The sequence below is a fragment of the Embiotoca jacksoni genome, unplaced genomic scaffold (assembly GCF_022577435.1).
Source record: "Embiotoca jacksoni isolate LCO1_2020_lvr unplaced genomic scaffold, fEmbJac1.0.p SCAF_14, whole genome shotgun sequence".
In the NCBI taxonomy this organism is placed as follows: domain Eukaryota; kingdom Metazoa; phylum Chordata; class Actinopteri; family Embiotocidae; genus Embiotoca; species Embiotoca jacksoni.
This window is the reverse complement of record NW_027185274.1, coordinates 14,952,749-14,972,998: the sequence shown is the minus strand read 5'-3', so window position 1 is coordinate 14,972,998 and position 20,250 is coordinate 14,952,749. Positions and strand designations below refer to the sequence as shown.

The 20,250-nt window shown below is 43.6% G+C and overlaps 1 protein-coding gene across 4 annotated transcripts in view; it reads right to left on the bottom strand.

Annotated features, from left to right (window-relative positions):
* Positions 1-20,250, bottom strand: part of cux1b (cut-like homeobox 1b) — a 60,936-nt gene that overhangs the window by 28,217 nt on the left and 12,469 nt on the right. For all 4 annotated transcript variants that reach the window (XM_069148189.1, XM_069148192.1, XM_069148193.1 and 1 more), the window contains exons 2-6: positions 14,957-15,067; positions 11,100-11,147; positions 6,865-6,943; positions 4,038-4,175; positions 2,028-2,151 (exon numbers count right to left, since the gene is read on the bottom strand). In XM_069148189.1, coding sequence (XP_069004290.1) covers positions 2,028-2,151; positions 4,038-4,175; positions 6,865-6,943; positions 11,100-11,147; positions 14,957-15,067 — 500 coding nt within the window. The remainder of the gene's footprint in view (positions 1-2,027; positions 2,152-4,037; positions 4,176-6,864; positions 6,944-11,099; positions 11,148-14,956; positions 15,068-20,250) is intronic.

The following is a 20,250-nucleotide window of genomic DNA, read 5'->3' as shown; positions in this document are numbered from 1 at the left end:
GGCCTATAAAACACTGACGTACAGGAAATACAGTTGGACAATTGATCTTCTACTGTACCGTCTGAAAGGGGCAATGACCTCTAATACGGCTTCACAAAGCAAACAAGATGACTGACACAAGGAAAATATGAGCTTTGTAATGTGCATTTAGTCACTAAAAATACATATAAATCAATTTAAAATGGGGACTTTAATCAGAACGATCAAGAAAGATTTCTTTCGGGGCTTTAATGACTGTAAGCAGCTTTTAGAAAATCATAGCTTTTGGGAAATTAGGTCTCCTTCAATTAGAATTACAGCTGAACTACTCTGAGACAATTTTTCATTATTATATCTGTGTGGCAGAGTGTGGTATAGCTAAAAAAAAAAAAAAAAAAACCTGCATATTAACATGGTTGAAGATGATCTCCATACTGTGCTGTAAACCCTTTTATAGACATATTGCATTTAATCAGTAAATTCCGAGTTGGTTTGAAGGTTTTGGAAGTGTTTATTTCAGGTTTGATTCATCCATCGTAGCCTTTAGCTCCTGCTCACACTCACGAAAAATATGCTGCATCTTTCAGGCCTGGGGCTGCCCTGGGTAATCATATGAGCACTCATTTCCTGGAAAATGCACATTTGTTTTGTTTCTTTTGTTGTTGTTTCGTTTTTTGGGGGGGTGGGGTGAGGAGGGGAGAGAGAGAGGGTTATTTGGTTTAAAACAGGGGCAAAAAGTTATCCAAGGAAACTAGAGCCGATATATTGGCCATCTGGTTTTATCACAGATATATCGGTACCAATGACAACGTCAGCCGATATTCACTCGTTTTGGATAAATTTGACAATATTCTATTTGTGTGTTGTTGTTTTTCTCCATAGTTCTTTACAATGATTAAATCCCCAGTAAAGTATACTGTTTTGGAGCAATGATGTCAGTATGGACCATTAACTGTCAAATATCTTGCCTCCATTACATATCTTTGTCATGAGTTTCAAAATGTGTGTTTATATGTCTAAATACTGTTTTACAGTATACAATAATATGGGCCAATATATTGATTTCCCAAAATTTTGTTTACTACCTAATTTTGGTATCGACATTGGCCCCAAAATCCAGTATTAGTTGGGGTCTTAAATTAACATGGGCTCACTAGACAACATGAACATCATATTAGTCTGGATTAACTAAACAATGGAGGAGAAAAAGAGCTCAGTGAAACAATATTGTGGCACATCTCAGGCAATTAGTTTGATTGTTTTTCTAGTGAATGGGCTCTTTCCTGGGAAAGGACAGTATTGGGGCATTTTACCATTTAGAAGACTTAACAAAATCATTTCAGTCGTCAGATACATTTTTTTATGTTCCTAAAATATCCAGCAGCAATTTTGAGCGTATTCATTATTGCCACAGGTAACTGCACTTCAAAATGCCTTGCTTGAAGAGGAAGCAACCCATTGCTTCGATATGAATTACTGCGTATCAAAATAAAGTGACAGCTCAGCATACTTTTTCATTATATTTATGTCGTGGAATTTACTCGGTTACTGTATATTTCCAGACACAGATGAGGCCCACGGCAGCTAAAAATTCCAACATAACAGCTGAAATATATCTTTATAGACAGAAAAAAAGGAGTCTGCGGTGTTTATTCCCGTCAAAGTAAGAATGGCAAGCACCCACAGGACAAAAATGCTGCCATTGTCTTTCATCTCTATTCTTACATTCATCTGCAGGAGGAAACCAATAAGCAGCAATTTGTTGATTACACTGATAACAACTAAAAAAGTCCCAGGAGTGTTATTTAAGAAATACTGAATAAGTTGTTAATAGCTCTGCTAATAAAAAGTCTAAAATCTTTGAACTTATCTTTAAAAAATTAGAATCAGCAGTTCTGCCTGAGGGCACAATGACCCAGAGGTTTAAAATGGCAAAAAATAATGCAGACGTTATTACTTGAAAAAAACACACACACACACACACACACACACACACACACACACACACACACACACACACACACACACACACACACACACACTCCTACCTCTCCTTCTCTGCATAGTCGTTGTGTAGCTGGAGCTCCTTCTCCTGAGCCAGGTTCTCCGCCTGATTCTTCAGAGACTGCTCATACTCTCGGATCTTCTCCTTCAAGGCCTTAATGGTGACCTCTGGAGAAGGATTACAGCAGAAACACCAATGTTGAGAGAAAAGGACTAAAGACTAAATCAAAAGACTAAAACTGCCGGCATTATGTGAAAAACATATAGAAAACAGACAAAAGTGGTTCCCTCGATGTGATAAATGGCAGCGATGACGATAATGCCTTTGACAGTGTGTTTGACCTTTGCGTCTCATATCCCACATTCTTCCTCTGTCAGCGCAGACGGACACCTTGGCCCCTATGGCTCCTGCCTAATCTTTACATCCAAGACTGGTATAGAATATTCAGCGATCACCAACAGTAGATATGTTGTATTCATTAGGACTGCATTAGTACTGAAACCCCATAACCTGCTGACGGCTGAGCTCTGTATGAGGCAGCCTGGAATAAATCTAACACATAACTGGAGTAATAAATAGGCCTCCGTGTGTGTGTGTGTGTGTGCGTGTGTTTCTTAAAGAAAGATATAAGTGAGTGAGACAATGATATAGAGCACAGCTGCTAGCTGCCTTTGACTGAGGGCTCTTAGCACTTTGTGTGTGTGTGTGTGTGTGTGTGTGTGTGTGTGTGTGTGTGTGTGTGTGTGTGTGTGTGTGTGTGTGTGTGTGTGTGTGTGTGTGTGATTTAAACTGCAGTCTCACTACTCTGACACATAATCAATAGAGGAGAGTCCCCTCAGAGCCCTCTTACCCCTTAACTGCTTAACTGAACTTTAAACATTTAGGTTGCGGGGATCAATGGCCCCTGTACTCTTCACGTGTATGTGTATGTGCGTGTGCAAGAGTGCAGGCGGGTCCGTGTGTGTGTTTAACAGGAGTGGGAGTTCCAGAGTGTGTTTTGGGGTTTAAATATCCCCCATCTATTGAAGCAGGAAGGAGGGATAAAGGATGAGGGGAACAGGAAAATCAATGGCAGAATGGAACCCTGCCGTTATCGAGCTGTTCCAATTAACTCTCACTGAGGGAAGGGGGATTCCAAAACATTCCCCGCTCGCGCACTCACTCCTCCTTTTCGACTGAAATTACACCACTTTTATTACTGCTTCTCACTCATCTCTGCCTTTGTCAGTTTTTCCATCCTTCTTTACCCTGAGGTAGCCTGTCGTTTTTTATTCATGAAACTGTGCCTCATGTTTTTTCCCCTCAAAACCTATTTGAAAATGTAAAACCTTGTCGTTTTTTTATGATTTTGAAAAATGTATAAGTCATTAAAGATGTTCGAGTGTGAACTTTTTAGAAGGTCTTCTAAATATGTTTCTTTGGTCTTATATTTGCACCTAAAGCTCTACGCATGTTACAAATAGGCAGATGTGACAGTGCAGTTCAGGTACAGGTGCACAACTGTGACAAAATTAATAAATCCTGAATATTTGTCTCAGATTTAGCCAATAATGATTTTACTCTCATCTACTTTCACTTTTTGAAAATTCAGAGTTTCTCAAACAAGCTGCAACTATTAAACCTTACAAATAGTTACACATTTCTGTGTAGCTATAACCCAAACTGTAAATATGTTCAGAAACTTCAAACTAATTGACATGTTGCTTTACAGCCAAATGACAGACAGTTATCAACTAAAACTACATTTTGACAATCAGACTGGGCAAAATGTTCATTCTCCAACTGCACACTTCAAAACTTCTCTTGTTCATCAACTTCGTTCTCATTTGGCCACTAATTCTCTTGCACCCTCCATCTTTATTGGTGGCTGGTAAGACTGGTAAACCATATCCATTAGAATATGATATCAAAACAGTGTTGATCTTCACAACTATTAATTGTAATTAATTTTTGATATGCGATGAATTGTGTGGCCTAAATGTTCCATCTGCATGCCCCTCTCAAAGTCAGGAAAATCCCTAAATGTGTGTCTGTGCATGTATCCGTCTCTAACCTTGGTTTTTAACCTCTGCAAACTCTTTGTTGTAGTCCTCCAGTGTCTCTCGAAGTTTGGTGTTCTCTGTTTCAATGTCGTGCATCCTCTGGAGCTTCAGCTGCAGCTGCTGAGCCAGCTCCAACACAGGTACGGGATCTGGTAGAGGAAAACACACACCATGTTAACACACTGCAAAGCAGATTAGACAAGCAAGGGCGGCGAGGTGGCGTAGTGAGCTAGGAATAACTACGGTCAAGGCTCTGAGAGAGAGAGAGAGAGAGACAGAGACAGAGAGAGAGAGAGAGAGAGAGAGAGAGAGAGAGAGAGGGAGACAGAGAGAGAGAGAGAGAGAGAGAGAGAGAGAGAGAGAGAGACAGACAGACAGACAGACAGACAGACAGAAAGAGAGAGAGCGTTTGCCCTGGTGAAGTGTCCTTGAGCAAGGCAATGAATCTAACAGCTTCAGGACAACTGTTCTGGAGCTGACCCTGACCCTTGTGCTCCCTGTGGAGAACCACTGGCTCCAGCAAGAGCCAAAACACATCACAATTACCAGGAATATTATGATAAGTGGAGCTATATGTACAGTCACTGATGCATTAGACATCGATAGGTCAGAGTTTGACTGCATTTGCAGAAATAATATTATCTAATAATGCATCATCACATGAATAAATGGTCAGAGGAATCTGATAATCAGATATGAAAAATGAAAGTGTCGTGCAGTAAATTTACAAGTAAATATTTCAAAAGTTCTCCCTATTATTTTTCTTAAAACAAGTTCCATATAGTGTTTTCATTAGAAAATTATTTTTCCTAATAAATATATTGTTCGGTTCAAAAAGCCTGTTATTTGTTTAGCTGTCAAATATTGGCCAACAATGCCGTTGAAAATGAATTATTCTCAAATATTGACTTCAAAAATTCAGCCAGGCTCTGCTTTAAATTATTCCAAAACGTCACAACATCTGAAAACTCTGTTACAGACTCTGAATATCTATCTTTAGTAAACAACTTATCACATTCTGAATCAACAAAACTTTATCTCTGAAATCTACTGAATGATAGGCTATTAGCCTTTTTTTTTTTTTTTTTTTAAATCAAGGGACTAACGTTGAGTTGACAAAGTTGAGGGGAAAAAAACTAATACGTCAATTACTGACACGAGTGAACGGTGAGAGACCTGGACAAGTGATACCCATAGAAGCACATAGACAGTAAAACAGATGAGACACATTAAGAGAAGAGATTACTGGGCTATGATCAGGTAAAGTGTTTACTATGATGCGGCTTGAAAGCAAGAAAGAAGAAAAACATGGGAGCAGACAGACAGACAAAGTGACGCTGTAAAAAAACAGGAAATGCAAGAGGTAAATCAGAGATTAAAGAAACTGAGACAGAAGGAAGAAAGACAACTTTCCGGAGGCATTTCACCAACATCTCTGTGAACACACAGCAGGGTTAACTGTCAGTGTGATGAAGAGAGCCCTGTCAGTCAGGCCAATCACATCTGATTGGTGCTCATGGGTGGCAGACTGGTGACAGGCAGCCAAGAGACGCAGGCGACGCTCATCAGCATGCCAGCTAAAAGAGCAGTTTATGTGTGTGTGTGTGTTTATGTGTGTGTGTGTTGTACAGATAAGAGGAACTGACAGTTTACAGCTGGGGGTAAGGGCTGTGTGTATGCGTGTGTGCTTGTGTGTATTTGTGTGCGTGTCTCATGTCTGACGCAGTTAGATATCTTAACTATGCTAATGAGAGATCAGCAGAGAACGATTGGGGAATTTCATGCTGATTTGTGCTGTCAAGGTGACACACCATGCAGGGCTAAGCTCTGACACGCACACACCTTCACATAAACACAAACGCTCATTTACAGAGTCTTCGACAAATGCGCACAACTACAAACAAACACTAGGTAACATAATTGTACGCACTGATTTTGGACTCCTATCTGCCCCACTGCCCTTGAAAATCAACTTTCTCTCCCTCTTATCAAACCTTTGTCCTTCACACCGGCGCCCCTTCAAATCAACTGTACAGCCTGTTAAAAGCAGTTTGACTTGTGGGCCACTGGTGCTGAACGCTCTCACCAGACACCTTTAATCTAAAGCAGAGCACACTGGGCTGACTAACCAGGCCTTCAGCTGATAGAAGACAGAACAAAACACACTGTTTCCTCTTTCAAGACTGCTGCATTAGTCAGGCTGGTCTGTGTCTGTGTGCGTGTGTGCATCAGGCATTACATCATTGTCTCGCTGCAAGTTAAGAATAGCCCCGTCAGAGCTGGCGCTGACTTATTGGGAGCAGTACAATCCAAAGATATTACTGTAGGTCTATCCATGTGGGAATATGATGACCTCCTTACGCTATAGATGAACTCAACTCCTCCTCTCATCCCTACATACACGGCCCCCTCCAGGGCTCCCGTACAGCCGCAAAACCTCCAACCAGCAGCGCCGTGACTGTGTGTTCTGTAACACTGCTGGCTGCTTCCCTCCGCGGCCTCAGTGTGCTGAACGTGACTGCTCATGTGTGTGCACTTCGCCGCAGCCAATCGTGGCCGCACTTGTCATCCATATCCGGACGCACCTCCTCTTAAGACCCTCTAAAGGCTACACCAGTGGGGATGAGATCTCGTGGGGACATATTAAGGCGTCGCACACGCCTGGGTGAACAGTGAAGGAGCACCAGAGGGATGGTGTCATGCTTTTTCTCTTCCCCTGTTGGTGCTGTCTGCGTGGATAAGGTGGTCTCCTGATCATGGTTTTGGACATTGGGGGGGGGGGGGGGGGGGGGGGGTTTGAGACAAACACACTCACACAGACATTAAAAGCGGTCTTACCTGGGACATCGATTATTTTCTTGTACACGTTCAAGAAGGCGGCCTCTGCTTCTTTACTTCTCTTACTCAAGGCATCGATCTGCGAGGATGAAAAACAAAGCGTTATGGTTAATTGTCAAACGGACCACCTCAGACCTGAGTGTCACATTGATACACTCCAAAAGAAGACCCATTAATTTCACAGTAGGAGTAGTCTACATATCTGTCTATCCTCACTATGCGCTGGTATGTTGCATGCGATCACGGCTGTCTTGACAGTGGCTGCGTTGGTGTTTCCTTCCCGTGAAGTCAGTTCAGCTGTTCAGTCGATGACGGATGCGTTTCGTTTGCCGTGTCCGCGTCTGTCTGTCCTCGAGTGAGTGTGCCTTAGTCCGTCAGTCAGTGTGTGTTTGTGTGTGTGCGCGCGCCTGTGTGCAAATGTGTGCGTTCGTTTCCCCTCCAGCACGCTGACATCATTAAACAGCTGGCTCAGTCTTTCCAGCCACAGCAGGGGCAGATTATTCAGTCAGCTCTTAGCAGCAATACAGTGTGGATCCATTACTGATGCAGTCATTAACACAAGAGGGCACGGCATGCCTCACCGATATTATTGAAATGGACAGCATTAGAATGGATCCATAAGAGATTAATTCTAAAATCATACCGGGGCAACTTTTACACTGTTGTCAATGCTGCAACATGAGGCAATGAGCTCTACTATAGGCTCTGTGTCACACTTCAATATGAGAAGCAGACAGAGTAGGCGAAACGCATCTGAAATCGCGTCTAAATCGAGGGAAACAGATGCCAAATAAAGACATTCAGATGGTGCTACTGTACTGGGCAGAGCTACAGCTGACTACTCTGGCTCACGCTCTCAGACTAAACAGCTTTGTGTTTCTCTTCCAACTCCTCCAGCACATTCACTGAGAGAAAAGGAATAAAGACAAAAGCCTATATAAGTCCAAATATAAAGTCTTCACATTCCCAGCCAAGCCAGTAGTGTAGTTGATGGGTGGTTTAGGGGTTCTTGCCACTGTAAACAGAGCAGGCTACATGTAATACTGCCTGGGCTCCTATGGGAACCTAATAAATCTCTTCACATGGCTTTGATTCATCTCTAGTTTTTTAGCCGCAAAACATCTGGCCCAGAGTAGGCTGGTGCCAGCACCCCTCCCTCCCCCCCTTTTATTTCTCTGTGTCTTTCACTCCGTCTCTCTCTCAAATTCTCCCTCTTGTCACTTCCATGTTCTCTGACTCATTTTTTTTTTTTCCCCTCAATTTTTTTCAGTGTCAGTCTTTCTCACATGTTTCTCTGTCACACACTTGTGTCTATCTGGCATGCACAGGGCTTCTGTCTTGCCATCTATCTCTCTATCTTTCACACTCACTCACTCACTCACTCACTCACTCACACACACACACACACACACACACACACACACACACACACACACACACACACACACACACACACACAAGTCCACTATTATATCTCATTCTCACACCATGCTGCTTCATGTACTTTACCCTCTTCATGTTCTGTGTGACATTGAGCGATCAGGATCCTCAAATGCATGGCCACTAATGGCAGATTACTGATGCCGAGTATTAATATCTCTCACACACCAACACCAAACCTGTTCAGCAGTGTGGACATGTGTGTATTTATAAGAGTATGTGATCAGAGATTCAGAATACCACAACACAATCTCATGAAAAAGAAGAAACACACACACACACACACACACACACACACACACACACACACACACACACACACACACCCCAACACAAAAAAATGATCCGCCGATGGCAGTGAAGGAAGCCAGCTGCGTGACTGTACAATGACTGGGCCAAGGTCAGTGGTACAGCAGCTTTATATAGCCCAACATGGGAGGCAGGAAATAGACATTTAATGTAGGACACACCCTACAGTTAGAGGCAGGTTAACTGCAGGACCAGAGCCATTAGAAGACCACCCAGGATTTGCAAATACAACCCTGCTGTTCCAAACTGCAGCTCTTTCAACCAATCCCAATGACATCTGCTATTACATGCTCCCCTGCCCCCATCCCACACACACAGACCAAGCAAAACAAATGAAATGACTCAAATGATACCTCACCAGTATCAGTAGGTTACTAATGAGAAGTGCTTGCAATTGCAAAAGGTATCCCTGACGCATCCACACACACAAACACATACGTACATACGTCAGCACCTTGTGCCACCATCACTCAGCACCTCCTCGCTCCCCTATCTTACCCATAGTGTGTGAAGGGCATCAGGCTGACCTGTGTGTGTGCATATGCTTGTGTGTGTGTGTGTGTGTGTGTGTGTGTGTGTGTGTGTGTGTGTGTGTGTGTGTGTGTGTGTGTGTGTGTGTGTGTGTGTGTGTGTGTGTGTGTGTGTGTGTGTGGCCCCAGTGGAGTCTGATAAGGGGAGGCTATGGGAAGCAGAGACTGAAGCCTTGGATAATGGAAAAGCTTATCTGATCGATGGACCAACAAGGAACACGGTGCATGCAACACACACACACACACACACATACATACACAAACAAACACATAACCCGTTTACCAAACTTGAGGCCTTGTGGAAACAGTACTGTTATTGGTAATAATTATGACCCGAGGGCATCCACCTTTCAATGACAAAGATTAAACAGAGTATCAAGACCTCCAAGTTCCAGGGCGAAAACTTTTTATTGTTCTGTCTGGGTTCCACATTCACTTAGTAAAGATTCAGGCTCTTGGGGGAAATGGTTAAAAGATGAGTTACTGTGGGACCTCAACAGAACCCTCTGGTTTCTGTTGCTGTCTTGTCCTTGATCAAAGCATCGAGGGGTAAGCAAACAAAGCTGGGCTAAAATTACACATTCTCAGAGCAACTCATGTTGTGGCATGCGAGCGTGCAGAATAGTCAACTGATTGATGGGCTGCTCTAAGACTGGCGCGGGTGTACAGTATTATCTCAATAATCATAAGATAATGTCTTTCTCAGTTCCGCGACCACCCACTACGCGTCTCAGCGCGTTCTGGTGTGCGCGCCGTCGAGGTGTGTCAACATGAATATGGTGGAAACAGCTGACAAAGCCCCAATTATACTGCTGGTGTTTCTATTCTCTAAATAGACTGTGGATCATCAGCAGAACATGGTGGAACCACTAGAAATTACAGCATTTTTACATAACCACTGGCTGTGGTTGTTGCTCTAACACTAGAATATGGAAACTAACCCAGTGTTAAACTGTAATATTCTATAGCCAGTAGCGAAGCAGCCCTGTCACTATCTATTGAGATGATTTGGTTTGTGTGCGTACATGTGTGTCTCCTTCTGTCTGTCTGTGTGTGTGTGTGTGTGTGTGTGTGTGTGTGTGTGTGTGTGTGTGTGTGTGTGTGTGTGTGTGTGTGTGTGTGTGTGTGTGTGTGTGTGTGTGTGTGTGTGTGTGTGTGTGCTCAACAGAAAAGATACTGCTGAATGTCCACCCACTCCAACCCCAAATAACGCCCAGTCTAAACCAGCCGCTTCCACTTCTACCCTCTGACTTTCGCATATGGGAGTGAACTGGAAATGCATGGCTGCCAGTAAGGAGGAGTCACTATGGAAATAGGCCAAAATGATGGAGGAGGAGATAGAGGGGAACCGTGAGAGTACGCTATAGCACACACACACACCCACACACACACCCACACACACACCCACCCACACACCCACACAGAAGTCGCCTCTTAATGGTCAAAGTAGATACAAACTTGGAGTGCAACATTAAATTCTAAGTAAAAATGGCCCATGATTCACCAAATCAACAAATAACCCCACCAAATCACGCAGACATACAAAGTCTGAGGAAATAGCATTTGGTGAGTTGTGACTGGCTAGAGCTGAGGTTTTGTGGTGCCTTTTTTTTTTTTTTTTTTTTTTTTTTTTTTGCAGGATGCAATTTAAACACACCCTCGGGCTACAGGACTTCATGAATAGGACAGAAAATCAAGAGCAGAGCAGAGCGAAGAAAAGAGGGAGGGGAAAGAGGGGAAATGAGATAGTGGCAAGAAAAAGAACAGGAGATGGCGGAGAGAAGAGAGGAAAGAGAGAGGGGATGATGATTTAGGAGGAAAGCAGAAAAAGGAGAGAAGGGAGCAAGACCAATCAATGAACGTCAAACAGGCTTTGTAAAATGTATTGTTTGAAAGCTGTACTTGAGAATCTACTGCATGTCCAACACTGTGTAAACTCCCAAATAACACACTCACCTCTCCTTGGAAGCTCTTAAGCAAAGGGGCAACCTGTTTCCGTAAATCCTAAAAAAAAAAAATGAAAAAAAAGGAGAGGTTAGTGAGTATGAAAAATAAAACACTCAGCAGAACATTTTGTAATCCTAAAATAGCAGTAAAATACGCCACAGCATGTGGCTGTGATGTACTGCAGAACATTGTTGTGGTCAAATAAGTCACTCATTGACATTGAGTAGCGATAGTTATTGCCACTGTCAATGAACAAAGTGTCGTGCGTGAGTGATGAACATGAGGGTAGGGAGGAGGCCAGGTTTGTACCCTGAGGTGCTCTAGCGGACTGCGTTTCTCATAAGAACAGGTGCAGCACCACCTGGGCCACCCAGAGGCACCACTAGTGCGTGAGACAGAAAGGGAGCAAGCCACAGAGTAGGCCTACAGTTAATGCAAATGGTCTCGGCGCACCATGCTTTTACTATACAGCAAACGCTTTTCATCCTCCCAAGTCCCATTGCATGACTTTCCAGTACGAGTCAGCAGTTTCAGATTAGATAGCCAGTCGAGTATGTATCAGGGGAACATGCAAATCACCATGCTGTTAGCCGAGCCCACATCCTGAAGAACTGAACTGGAGCGTACGGTAAAAAGCACAGCTGAATAGGACATTCTGTACAGGAACATTTGATTTGCACACTTTGTGGACACACACATACTCACAAAACTGCCTAATGAAGATGTGAAGTAGGGCAACAGCAGATGTGTGCTCAGGGAGACTCTGCGCCTTTTAGAAACTTCCGCCTAAAAGCCTAGCTGAGGCTGCAGGGTGCGCGCATCCCAAACTGACCTGGGACCAGTGTCTGGGGGCCGGTCTAATCCCAGGTCGGTCCAGACAGGCCGCTTGTCTGGGTCCGAGGACAGGTCATGACCTCGGCGACCCTGCTTCATTGTTACCTCATCAGGGGTCGTTGTGGCTGTTTGTCTGGGCCAATTCAATATTCCCCTGCTGGGGATAATGACCTGCACCCCCTCCTTCCCTCCTCCTCCTTCTCCTCCTCCTGCTCCTCCTCCTCTCTTTCTCACTCACACAGAGGAAAAGCATGAAAAGAAACACCCACACAGAACCACTGGATAGGTGTCTGTTCTATCATTTGCATTGTGCTTATAGCCTCATTTTTTAGCTTTTAGATGACCTGCACTCGTTCCTGTATTATTTGGGTTTTTTTTTAATCTCACTTCATGTTGGTTCAAACATCTGTCTGACAATGTAAGATCAAACGGTGACCTAAGAAACACATGTATAAAGTAATGCAGTCTATTCTGGTAGTCTAGTGATTATTTCTACCTTTGTCCAGCTTTTGTTAAGAAAGTGTCTGCATGACTCATCTCCAGACAGATAGAATTTTATAAACAGAAGTGTAAAGTTTCTCTACTAATCTTGTACATTTTTCAGGCCGAGTGAGTTCAATTTCAAATGTTATGAGTTATCTGCACAACTTGATATTTGCAGATGCAAGTTTTCAGGGAGAATAAATACCGCAGCAACCTTGATGAGCCAAGACTCACTGAACAAATAAAAACAAACACATTCATATAACATGCAGCAGCAAGCTACTGCTTCTGCTGAACACCGGAACTCTGAAAGCCCCTTGGTCCACTCTCCAGTGCTCCGCCCCCTGCCCCCACCACTTCCAAAGATTTATGACCATATAACATAACAATGCACACAGACACCATGGTCAATCTGTATGTGTGTGTGTGTGTGTGTGTGTGTGTGTGTGTGTGTGTGTGTGTGTGTGTGTGTGTGTGTGTGTGTGTGTGTGTGTAGTGAGGGGAGTGGAGGGGCCCAGGCAGCAGGAGATGGATGGCTGGTGTGTAAGCTGCCGGCAGACAGCAGACAGGCCAGCCCGAGGAATCCTCCGGGGAGTATGGAACTCCCATTCGCTGTCTGTCTGCCCTGCAGCTAAACACAAACGTGTGTATGTGCATGCGTGCACACACACATACAAAAGCACACACAAAGTTGTTTTACTACCAGTGCCTCTGGCTAGCAATCTTTGGGACATTTTACAACCATTCCCACCCTTGCCTTTATAACAGTGTAGTAGAGGAGTCTTGACTAACTAAAAGGAAATTAAGAACTGGATGAATAATTCAATCAATTTTAGGAAGCACAGTGAGCTCTAGTCTCCCAAAAAAAAATTCAACAGCGTGCCAGTCCTAATGAATTATGAAAACTTTGTTTTCACGCTGCATTTCTTTGCACTACTTTCAAAATGCCACAAAAGCCAGTGTGTGTGTGTGCGTACGCGTGTTATTATGCAGACCATGAGTGCAGTTCACGCCGAGTACAGCTCAGCAGACTAGACACAGTCAACGTGGGCCGGTCTCCTGGTTGCTGAATAATGGATCAGAGACGGACTCCCGCTCAGCCTAATGCAGTCTGATCTGATGTGACTGTGATCTCCGTTGACTGGTACGGACCACAGAGAGCTGACAGCCTGCTCTATAGGCCGGCCAACCACACACACACACACACGCACACACGCACACACACACACACACACACACACACACACACACACACACACACACACACACACACACACAGAGCCGCGCAAGTGATGGGAAACGCGGCTCCGCAAACGAGCACAAGACGATCGGGGCGTTTTGAAGCGAGCGCAGGCTATCACACGTTATGAACCGGCTTATTTGGTAGGCAGCCTCGATGCTGCCGTACATCCAAACGCCCCGGAGTTTTAGTGCCGATTCCTATTGAGTCTGTTACAGCCCTGTAATGAATCCTGTCGCTCGTCTGGCCTGGCTCAGATTCCTCCTCCACATACCAGGGAGATGCCAGGGGCCACACAGACGCCAGAGGAGCCTTCCTAAATCACAGCCTTGTTACACTGATGAATGTGTGCGTCCTGTTCTGTGATCTAGGCTATCTGCTTCTGTGTGTTTGTGCCTTTGCTTTTTGCATGTTTTCTTTGTGTGCATTGCTCTCTCTGCCTCTGTGTCAGTGTTTCTCCCCCTCTGCCTGCGCCTCGCCTCCCTGTCTGTGTGTGTTGCTGCTTCTGTGGTTATACTTGGAAATGAGATTAGAGATGAATGTGTAGGGTGAGGTGAAATTAGCATCTTTTGTATGCAGGTACAGTTTCCCCCGGTGTATATTCCTCTACACTGGGTGGGCTACATGCTGAAGTCAATAGTCACAATCCTCATACCGTGGTAACTATAATAGGCCTACTGTCAACTCCACCGAGAGTTGACAATTTTCTATCTACTGTCTACACCATTCATACATAATTCATACTACCATCAATAATTCACCATGGTGACATTACCAATAATAACACAACAATACTTTGTTTTCACTGTGAGGTTTGAAATGCGTTGCCTTGGTAACGGAGATGAAACAAATATTCCCAGGAGGAGCGATGGGAACACAGGAACAGGACAGAATTCCCTCCTGATCCCACTTAGTAGTGTTGTCACACTCTCTTTCTTTCTCTCCCTCCTGCTCTGCTCTGCCTCTCTCTCCCTCTCATTCTCCGTCTTTCTCCCTCTCATAAGCACACACACACACTCACGGACCACACTTTCCGCTCACATAAAAAACTAGGTCAGATAATACAAACTCCTGAGGGGTTTTCTGTTTTGTCTCTTTAGGATTTCAGGGAAACTAATGGAGAGACTATTTTTGGGAGCCAAGCCCGCATCTCTGTGCTGTCTACTCCTCCCCCTGCTTTCTCGGTAAATAATCACGGATACATTTATGAGGAGAAGAGCAGACACTGAGAAACACCGAGGCAAACTCTGATTTTCAAAGGAGTTGTGGGATGTATGCTTGGGTGTTGGTGCACGTCTGATTTTCTCACCTCTGGAGTGTTCTTCTTGAACTCGCGGCTCAGGTCGATTAGCTTCTTCCTGGACTGTTCACTCTCGTCCTGTCTGTTGGCAAGCTGTGTGGCGGTGGCGTCTAGTTCTTTCTGCAACACAAACACACAACTGTTTTGTTAGTTTGTGCATTTTTGTGCTCTGATACTGTCATTATAATCAGCTTCATTGTTAGCACTCAGCACAGGTAAAGAACACAGGAGCTGTTTTCTGACTAGACAACAGACCCCTTGACCCATCAAGCATGCTGCAGACAACCCGTCTGGCCTCAGCTGAACTTTGAGTATGTTGCAGGAGCAGAGGCAGAGAACAGAACGACAGCACCAGCGGCACAGAAAAGCCCTGCTGGTTTCACGTGTTACCAATGAAAGCAATGCGAGAGTCTTTTAGCCTGTCGGTCAATCAGTTACCACTGTGTCAGGCATGACAATTCTGTCGCAATAGACTACAACTAGTCCATAAAGAAGCAGTTCACAACAATTATTGACTGTCTGCACCGCATGAACCCGCCCCTCTCCCCACATAACAACAACACAATTAACAACAACAGCAGCAGTGTTGTCAAGGCTGAGCTAAAGCCCGCCTGTATTCACATCCATTTTGCATTGTTATTAATAGCTATTTATGGGACTTGTTCCAGATGATGGGCCGACTGCTGACATTAACAAGACGTTCAGGCCTTGTAAAGATGGTATCTCTCTGCTGAGTGTGTTGCCGGATTACTGTATGATTCTTGCCCTCCTTTCTCTCTTTCTCTCTCTCTCTCCCCCCCTTCATTTTTCCGTCCTCTCTACAGATCATCCACTCACTCATTCAACCAGCAGTTCCTTCTTCTCGGTTTAAACCTCTCTCTTCTCCCTTTTACTCCGCCTCCCCCCTTTGCTTGTGCCCCCCTCCCATCCACCTCCTGTGAGGCCGCCCACCCCTGAGAGTGATTAAACGCTGCTGAAGGGCCGTTATGCTAACTAACGCACTAATCATTTAATACACACATTACCACAGGGGCCCTTGTGGCTCAGTCTGCTGACAAGGTCCCAAAACACACTCATGCACACATGCCCACCTCCCCACATCGCCCACACCCCCAAAACACACACACACACACACACACACACACACACACACACACACACACACACACACAGAAAATACAACTCTCTAAAGAAATAGTGTGATCAAGTACTAATTAGGAGATTTTCTCCCCATCAGCATTAAGTTGAATTCCCTGACGAGCCGTGATCTCGTTTTATCCACAAACTGAAAAAATATATATATATATCTATATCTATATATATAGATATATATATATATAACAAACGGACTGGGTCGACTGTCCTCCGCAATGGATTTTACGCAGTAGCACAGGATGTTTGGGGGAAAAAACTGCTCACTTGCTTACATGCCATCTTGCTCCCGCTGCCCATGGAGCAGTTGATGTAGCAGCCTGTCTGCCCATGGCCATGGAGCAGCTGCACTATCTGTTAGTGAATTCGAGCGTGCGCAGAAGCTTGTGCAACGCTTGATGAAAGGAGGAACCTACTAAATTTTAATCATGTTAAATTAATTGTCAAAAACTGAATGCTCTAATTCATGAACAGAGGTGTAATTATTATATTGGTAAAGATTAGCTACAGGAACAGGAATACATGCAGGACCCAGTTGGTTTAAGAGAAAAGCATCAAATGGGCAGATATTAATCACAAAACTATTATAATATGATGTTTTAGGCCTTGAGGCATACTTTTCTGATTGGAGAGGACATGACCAAAATCATTTAACTATAATAACTCTGAGGAAAATTTGCAGTTTAAAGCTTGATCTGAATTCAAATAGCGTAAGCAGTGACCAGGATAAATGTAAGTATATCCCCAAAGTACAGCGATAACGCTGTTAATCATCCAAGCTGTGCTATTAAACACCAGGAATACACTTTGAAAATAGAAAAACGCCCTCTGAAATTATGTGGTCGAATTACTGCAAATGTAAAATACCACGGACGACTGTTAGAGTATGTGATTTTCATCTTGAAGCGCATAAACTTGAAGAATAAATGTTTGAGTAAGTATGTTAAAAGGAAATATTAAAAAAGGCTGTCTGCATCAATTGAAGTCACAACTACTGTTAAGCTTTGGTATATTTTTCCTCTTATCTCAACTATGGATTTATAGAGGATATGACCTTCAAACCACGTGATAACTTTGTTACAGTCTACACAAATGTTCATGTGCTCTAGTCTTTTAATGTCAGCAGTAAATGTGCAGCTTATAATATTGTTTACTCAGTTGAAGTAAATAACCTTGGAAACAATTTCTTTATTATTTGTGAATGCTTTTTGATGTACAAATTAGTCCAAACTTGAGGAGAACGTATTTTCAACATAACAGTGTCATCCTAAAGTCAGGAATTACGCACAGTCGATCAATCTATTCATGCGATTTTATCAATAAGATCTGTTTATAGGCAAAGCTGAAACAACTACAGTCCTCCACCAGGGTTCTGCGTTAGGAGGTCATGTGCCAATCCCTGACGCCCTTGATTCTGTCCAATCCCTTTCCAATATCCTGCATATATCCCCAATGTGTTACCAAATCCCCATTCCAACAAAAATTCTCACTGCTAAGCTAAATAAACACATCACACATGAAAGAGGATTGATTCAATGCCAAGTGGGCAAGTAATTATGGGCATGGTCTTAGTTGAAAAAAAAGAAAACGACCCTCAGACCCAGTCAGGTTTTGACTATGCAGCAAACTCTCTGCCCACATCAGCAGACACAGGCAGACTTTACAGTCATCTTGCTGATAGAGCGTAACAACCCAAACTGCCTGCCCGAGATTCACACAAACCAAATACGACTGACCATTAGGAGACCATTAGTATTCCCATTTTAAGCCACATCTTATTGCACATTGGTTATATTTAAGTACTGTGAGTGAAAGCCTGAACAAGTAGGTGTTTTCTCTGCTGAATGCTGTTTTTGTATACCTAGGGTTGTGAACAAAATAAAACTGGACTGACCTGTGGTCAGTTTACATGTCACAAAGTTGCACAGAAGCTAAAAGCACACTGAAGATGCCATTTTACTCCCTACACTCCTGTTTTTGGATTCAACCAGTGATAAAACACACCATCTGCTTATATATGGGCAGATGGAAGTTTAGCTTTTTATTTTATTTTATTTTAATTTCAAAAACAAACTTGAACTTGTAAAGTGTGTACTATTAGTGTCACACTGACTTCCCCCCCCCCCCCCCCTATGAAACTGGTTTCTGAACATTTACAAAAGGACAAATACACATTTCCCACAGTTAATTTCTAAACTCTGATCAAGATGACCACTGAAACCATTTGAATTCTTTGCAGTAAGGACTGTCAGTGCCTAATTGGTCCAGCAACCTGATCCTTGCTAGCACACACTTTGCAGTTTATATTACTGTCGCGACTAAAGATAGCCGATAGCTAGATTAATAGATGGCTAAATAGAAAGATGAGGACCTTTCATTTTTATAATGACCGGAATGGGGACATCTGTCACTATCTGTCCGAGTCACGGCTGTGATCACTGCCGACTGCCTTGGCATGTTTCAGTTCAAACAAAAAGTGGCATGCAGAATACTGGAAAATAAGTTTCAGAAGAGGAATTCAAATGTTTATCCACACCTCTCTAGGAAATGTCCTAGTGAGTTGCATATCTTAAACTATGTTTACAATTCTGAATGTATTATCTTTCCTTGTCACTAAAGGCAGCTACCAGCAGCTTCTCAGTCTAGTTTTTTAAAGTTAATGTTAGGCAAGGCAACCACTTTTCTCGCTGCGATCTTGAATGCCATCAGTGACGGAGATCATGCCAGCTTGATAAACCTTTAAAAAGAATTTGATTACAAATATTTAAAAAATACCAAACTTCATATTATAGGATGATACAAATAAGATACACTGCCTTGGGATATGTAATACTTGTGTTGCTTGTGTTGATACGTCAGTGGAACGCCTGCAGTGCACCATGGAGCACCACACAAAATGCATGAAACATTCGTGTCCACTGTGTTTGGGGCCTTCAGGCTCAGTCTCTGAGGTCAACGCTCTGTGGCTCTTCTTGGCCTGACTTTGAAATGTCTTACTTTTCATGTCTGAAAACAGTTTTAATTTACTGGTGTACTAATTCATTTAACCGTTCACATTAACTCGAGCACTATTTTTAAATCTAGCTCCGGCTGGTTTGGACTGCACTGTCTAGTTTAACAGAGGATGGAATATGGTGTGTGCAGGGGAGCATTAAGTGGGCTGTAATGTCTGTGTGATTGCTGTAACAGCCCTGCTTGGCTTGGCTGGACTGGCCCACAGCAGCAGTCCCTGTCCTGGTTCATTTGGTCGTCTGGTCAGCTGTAAAGACGATTGGAACAGATTGCCAACACTCCCTAGAGAGACTTCAACACCGACTTGGCCAAGAAGCCTCTCGCACACTGCTCCACACGCGTGTGCTCTCACATGAGTGCACAGACAGGCCGCTGCAGTAACTTGGGGAGCCCAGTCTTTCCACATTCTTTTGAACTCCGTTTCAAAAGAGGAAATCTGCTAACATGTTCGCCCAGTGAAATTTGGCATGGGGAGCTATGTTCGCAGCAAGGAGGGGAGGTTGGGCCAGACGGAAATGAGTATCTCTCCATCCTAACACTGTGTTAATAATACTAATCACCGATAACAGTCACGGGTAAACAAATCCTATTACCAATGGCCATCAGACCTAAGGTGTATGTATGTGTGTTGATCTCTCCTAATGAAATTCCTTCCACTCGTCTGCAGGCAGAGAGAGGCCTTTCTATCTGACTAATTCGCTCTAATTACTCTAATGAGCCACAGGTGATGATACAGTGAGAATGATTAATTAAATGGGAGGCCCCAATCAGGCATGTCTGATTATGCCAATCATATTGACTACAGACTAAATGAGATAACAGGAGACAGACGCACTTTAATTGAGGTATCAAAACTTTGTGGAATTCCTTACACCCTCACGCTCCGACGATGCCCAGACAGATAGGCTGGTGGAATGACAACAAAGTTATTGTTATGTACACAGTATGAAGTCAATCTGCAGCTGCTTTCTGTGCTGCCATGGTGACCGGGAGTGCACGCCGTGGCGAGCGCACCACACAAAGATTTGCTTCAGATCTCATTCTCTGTAGAATAATTGGGACTGTAACTGCTAGAAACACTTTGTTTACACCTAGTCTGCAGTCACACATGCCAAGTAGTCTGCCACTACTCCTATAGT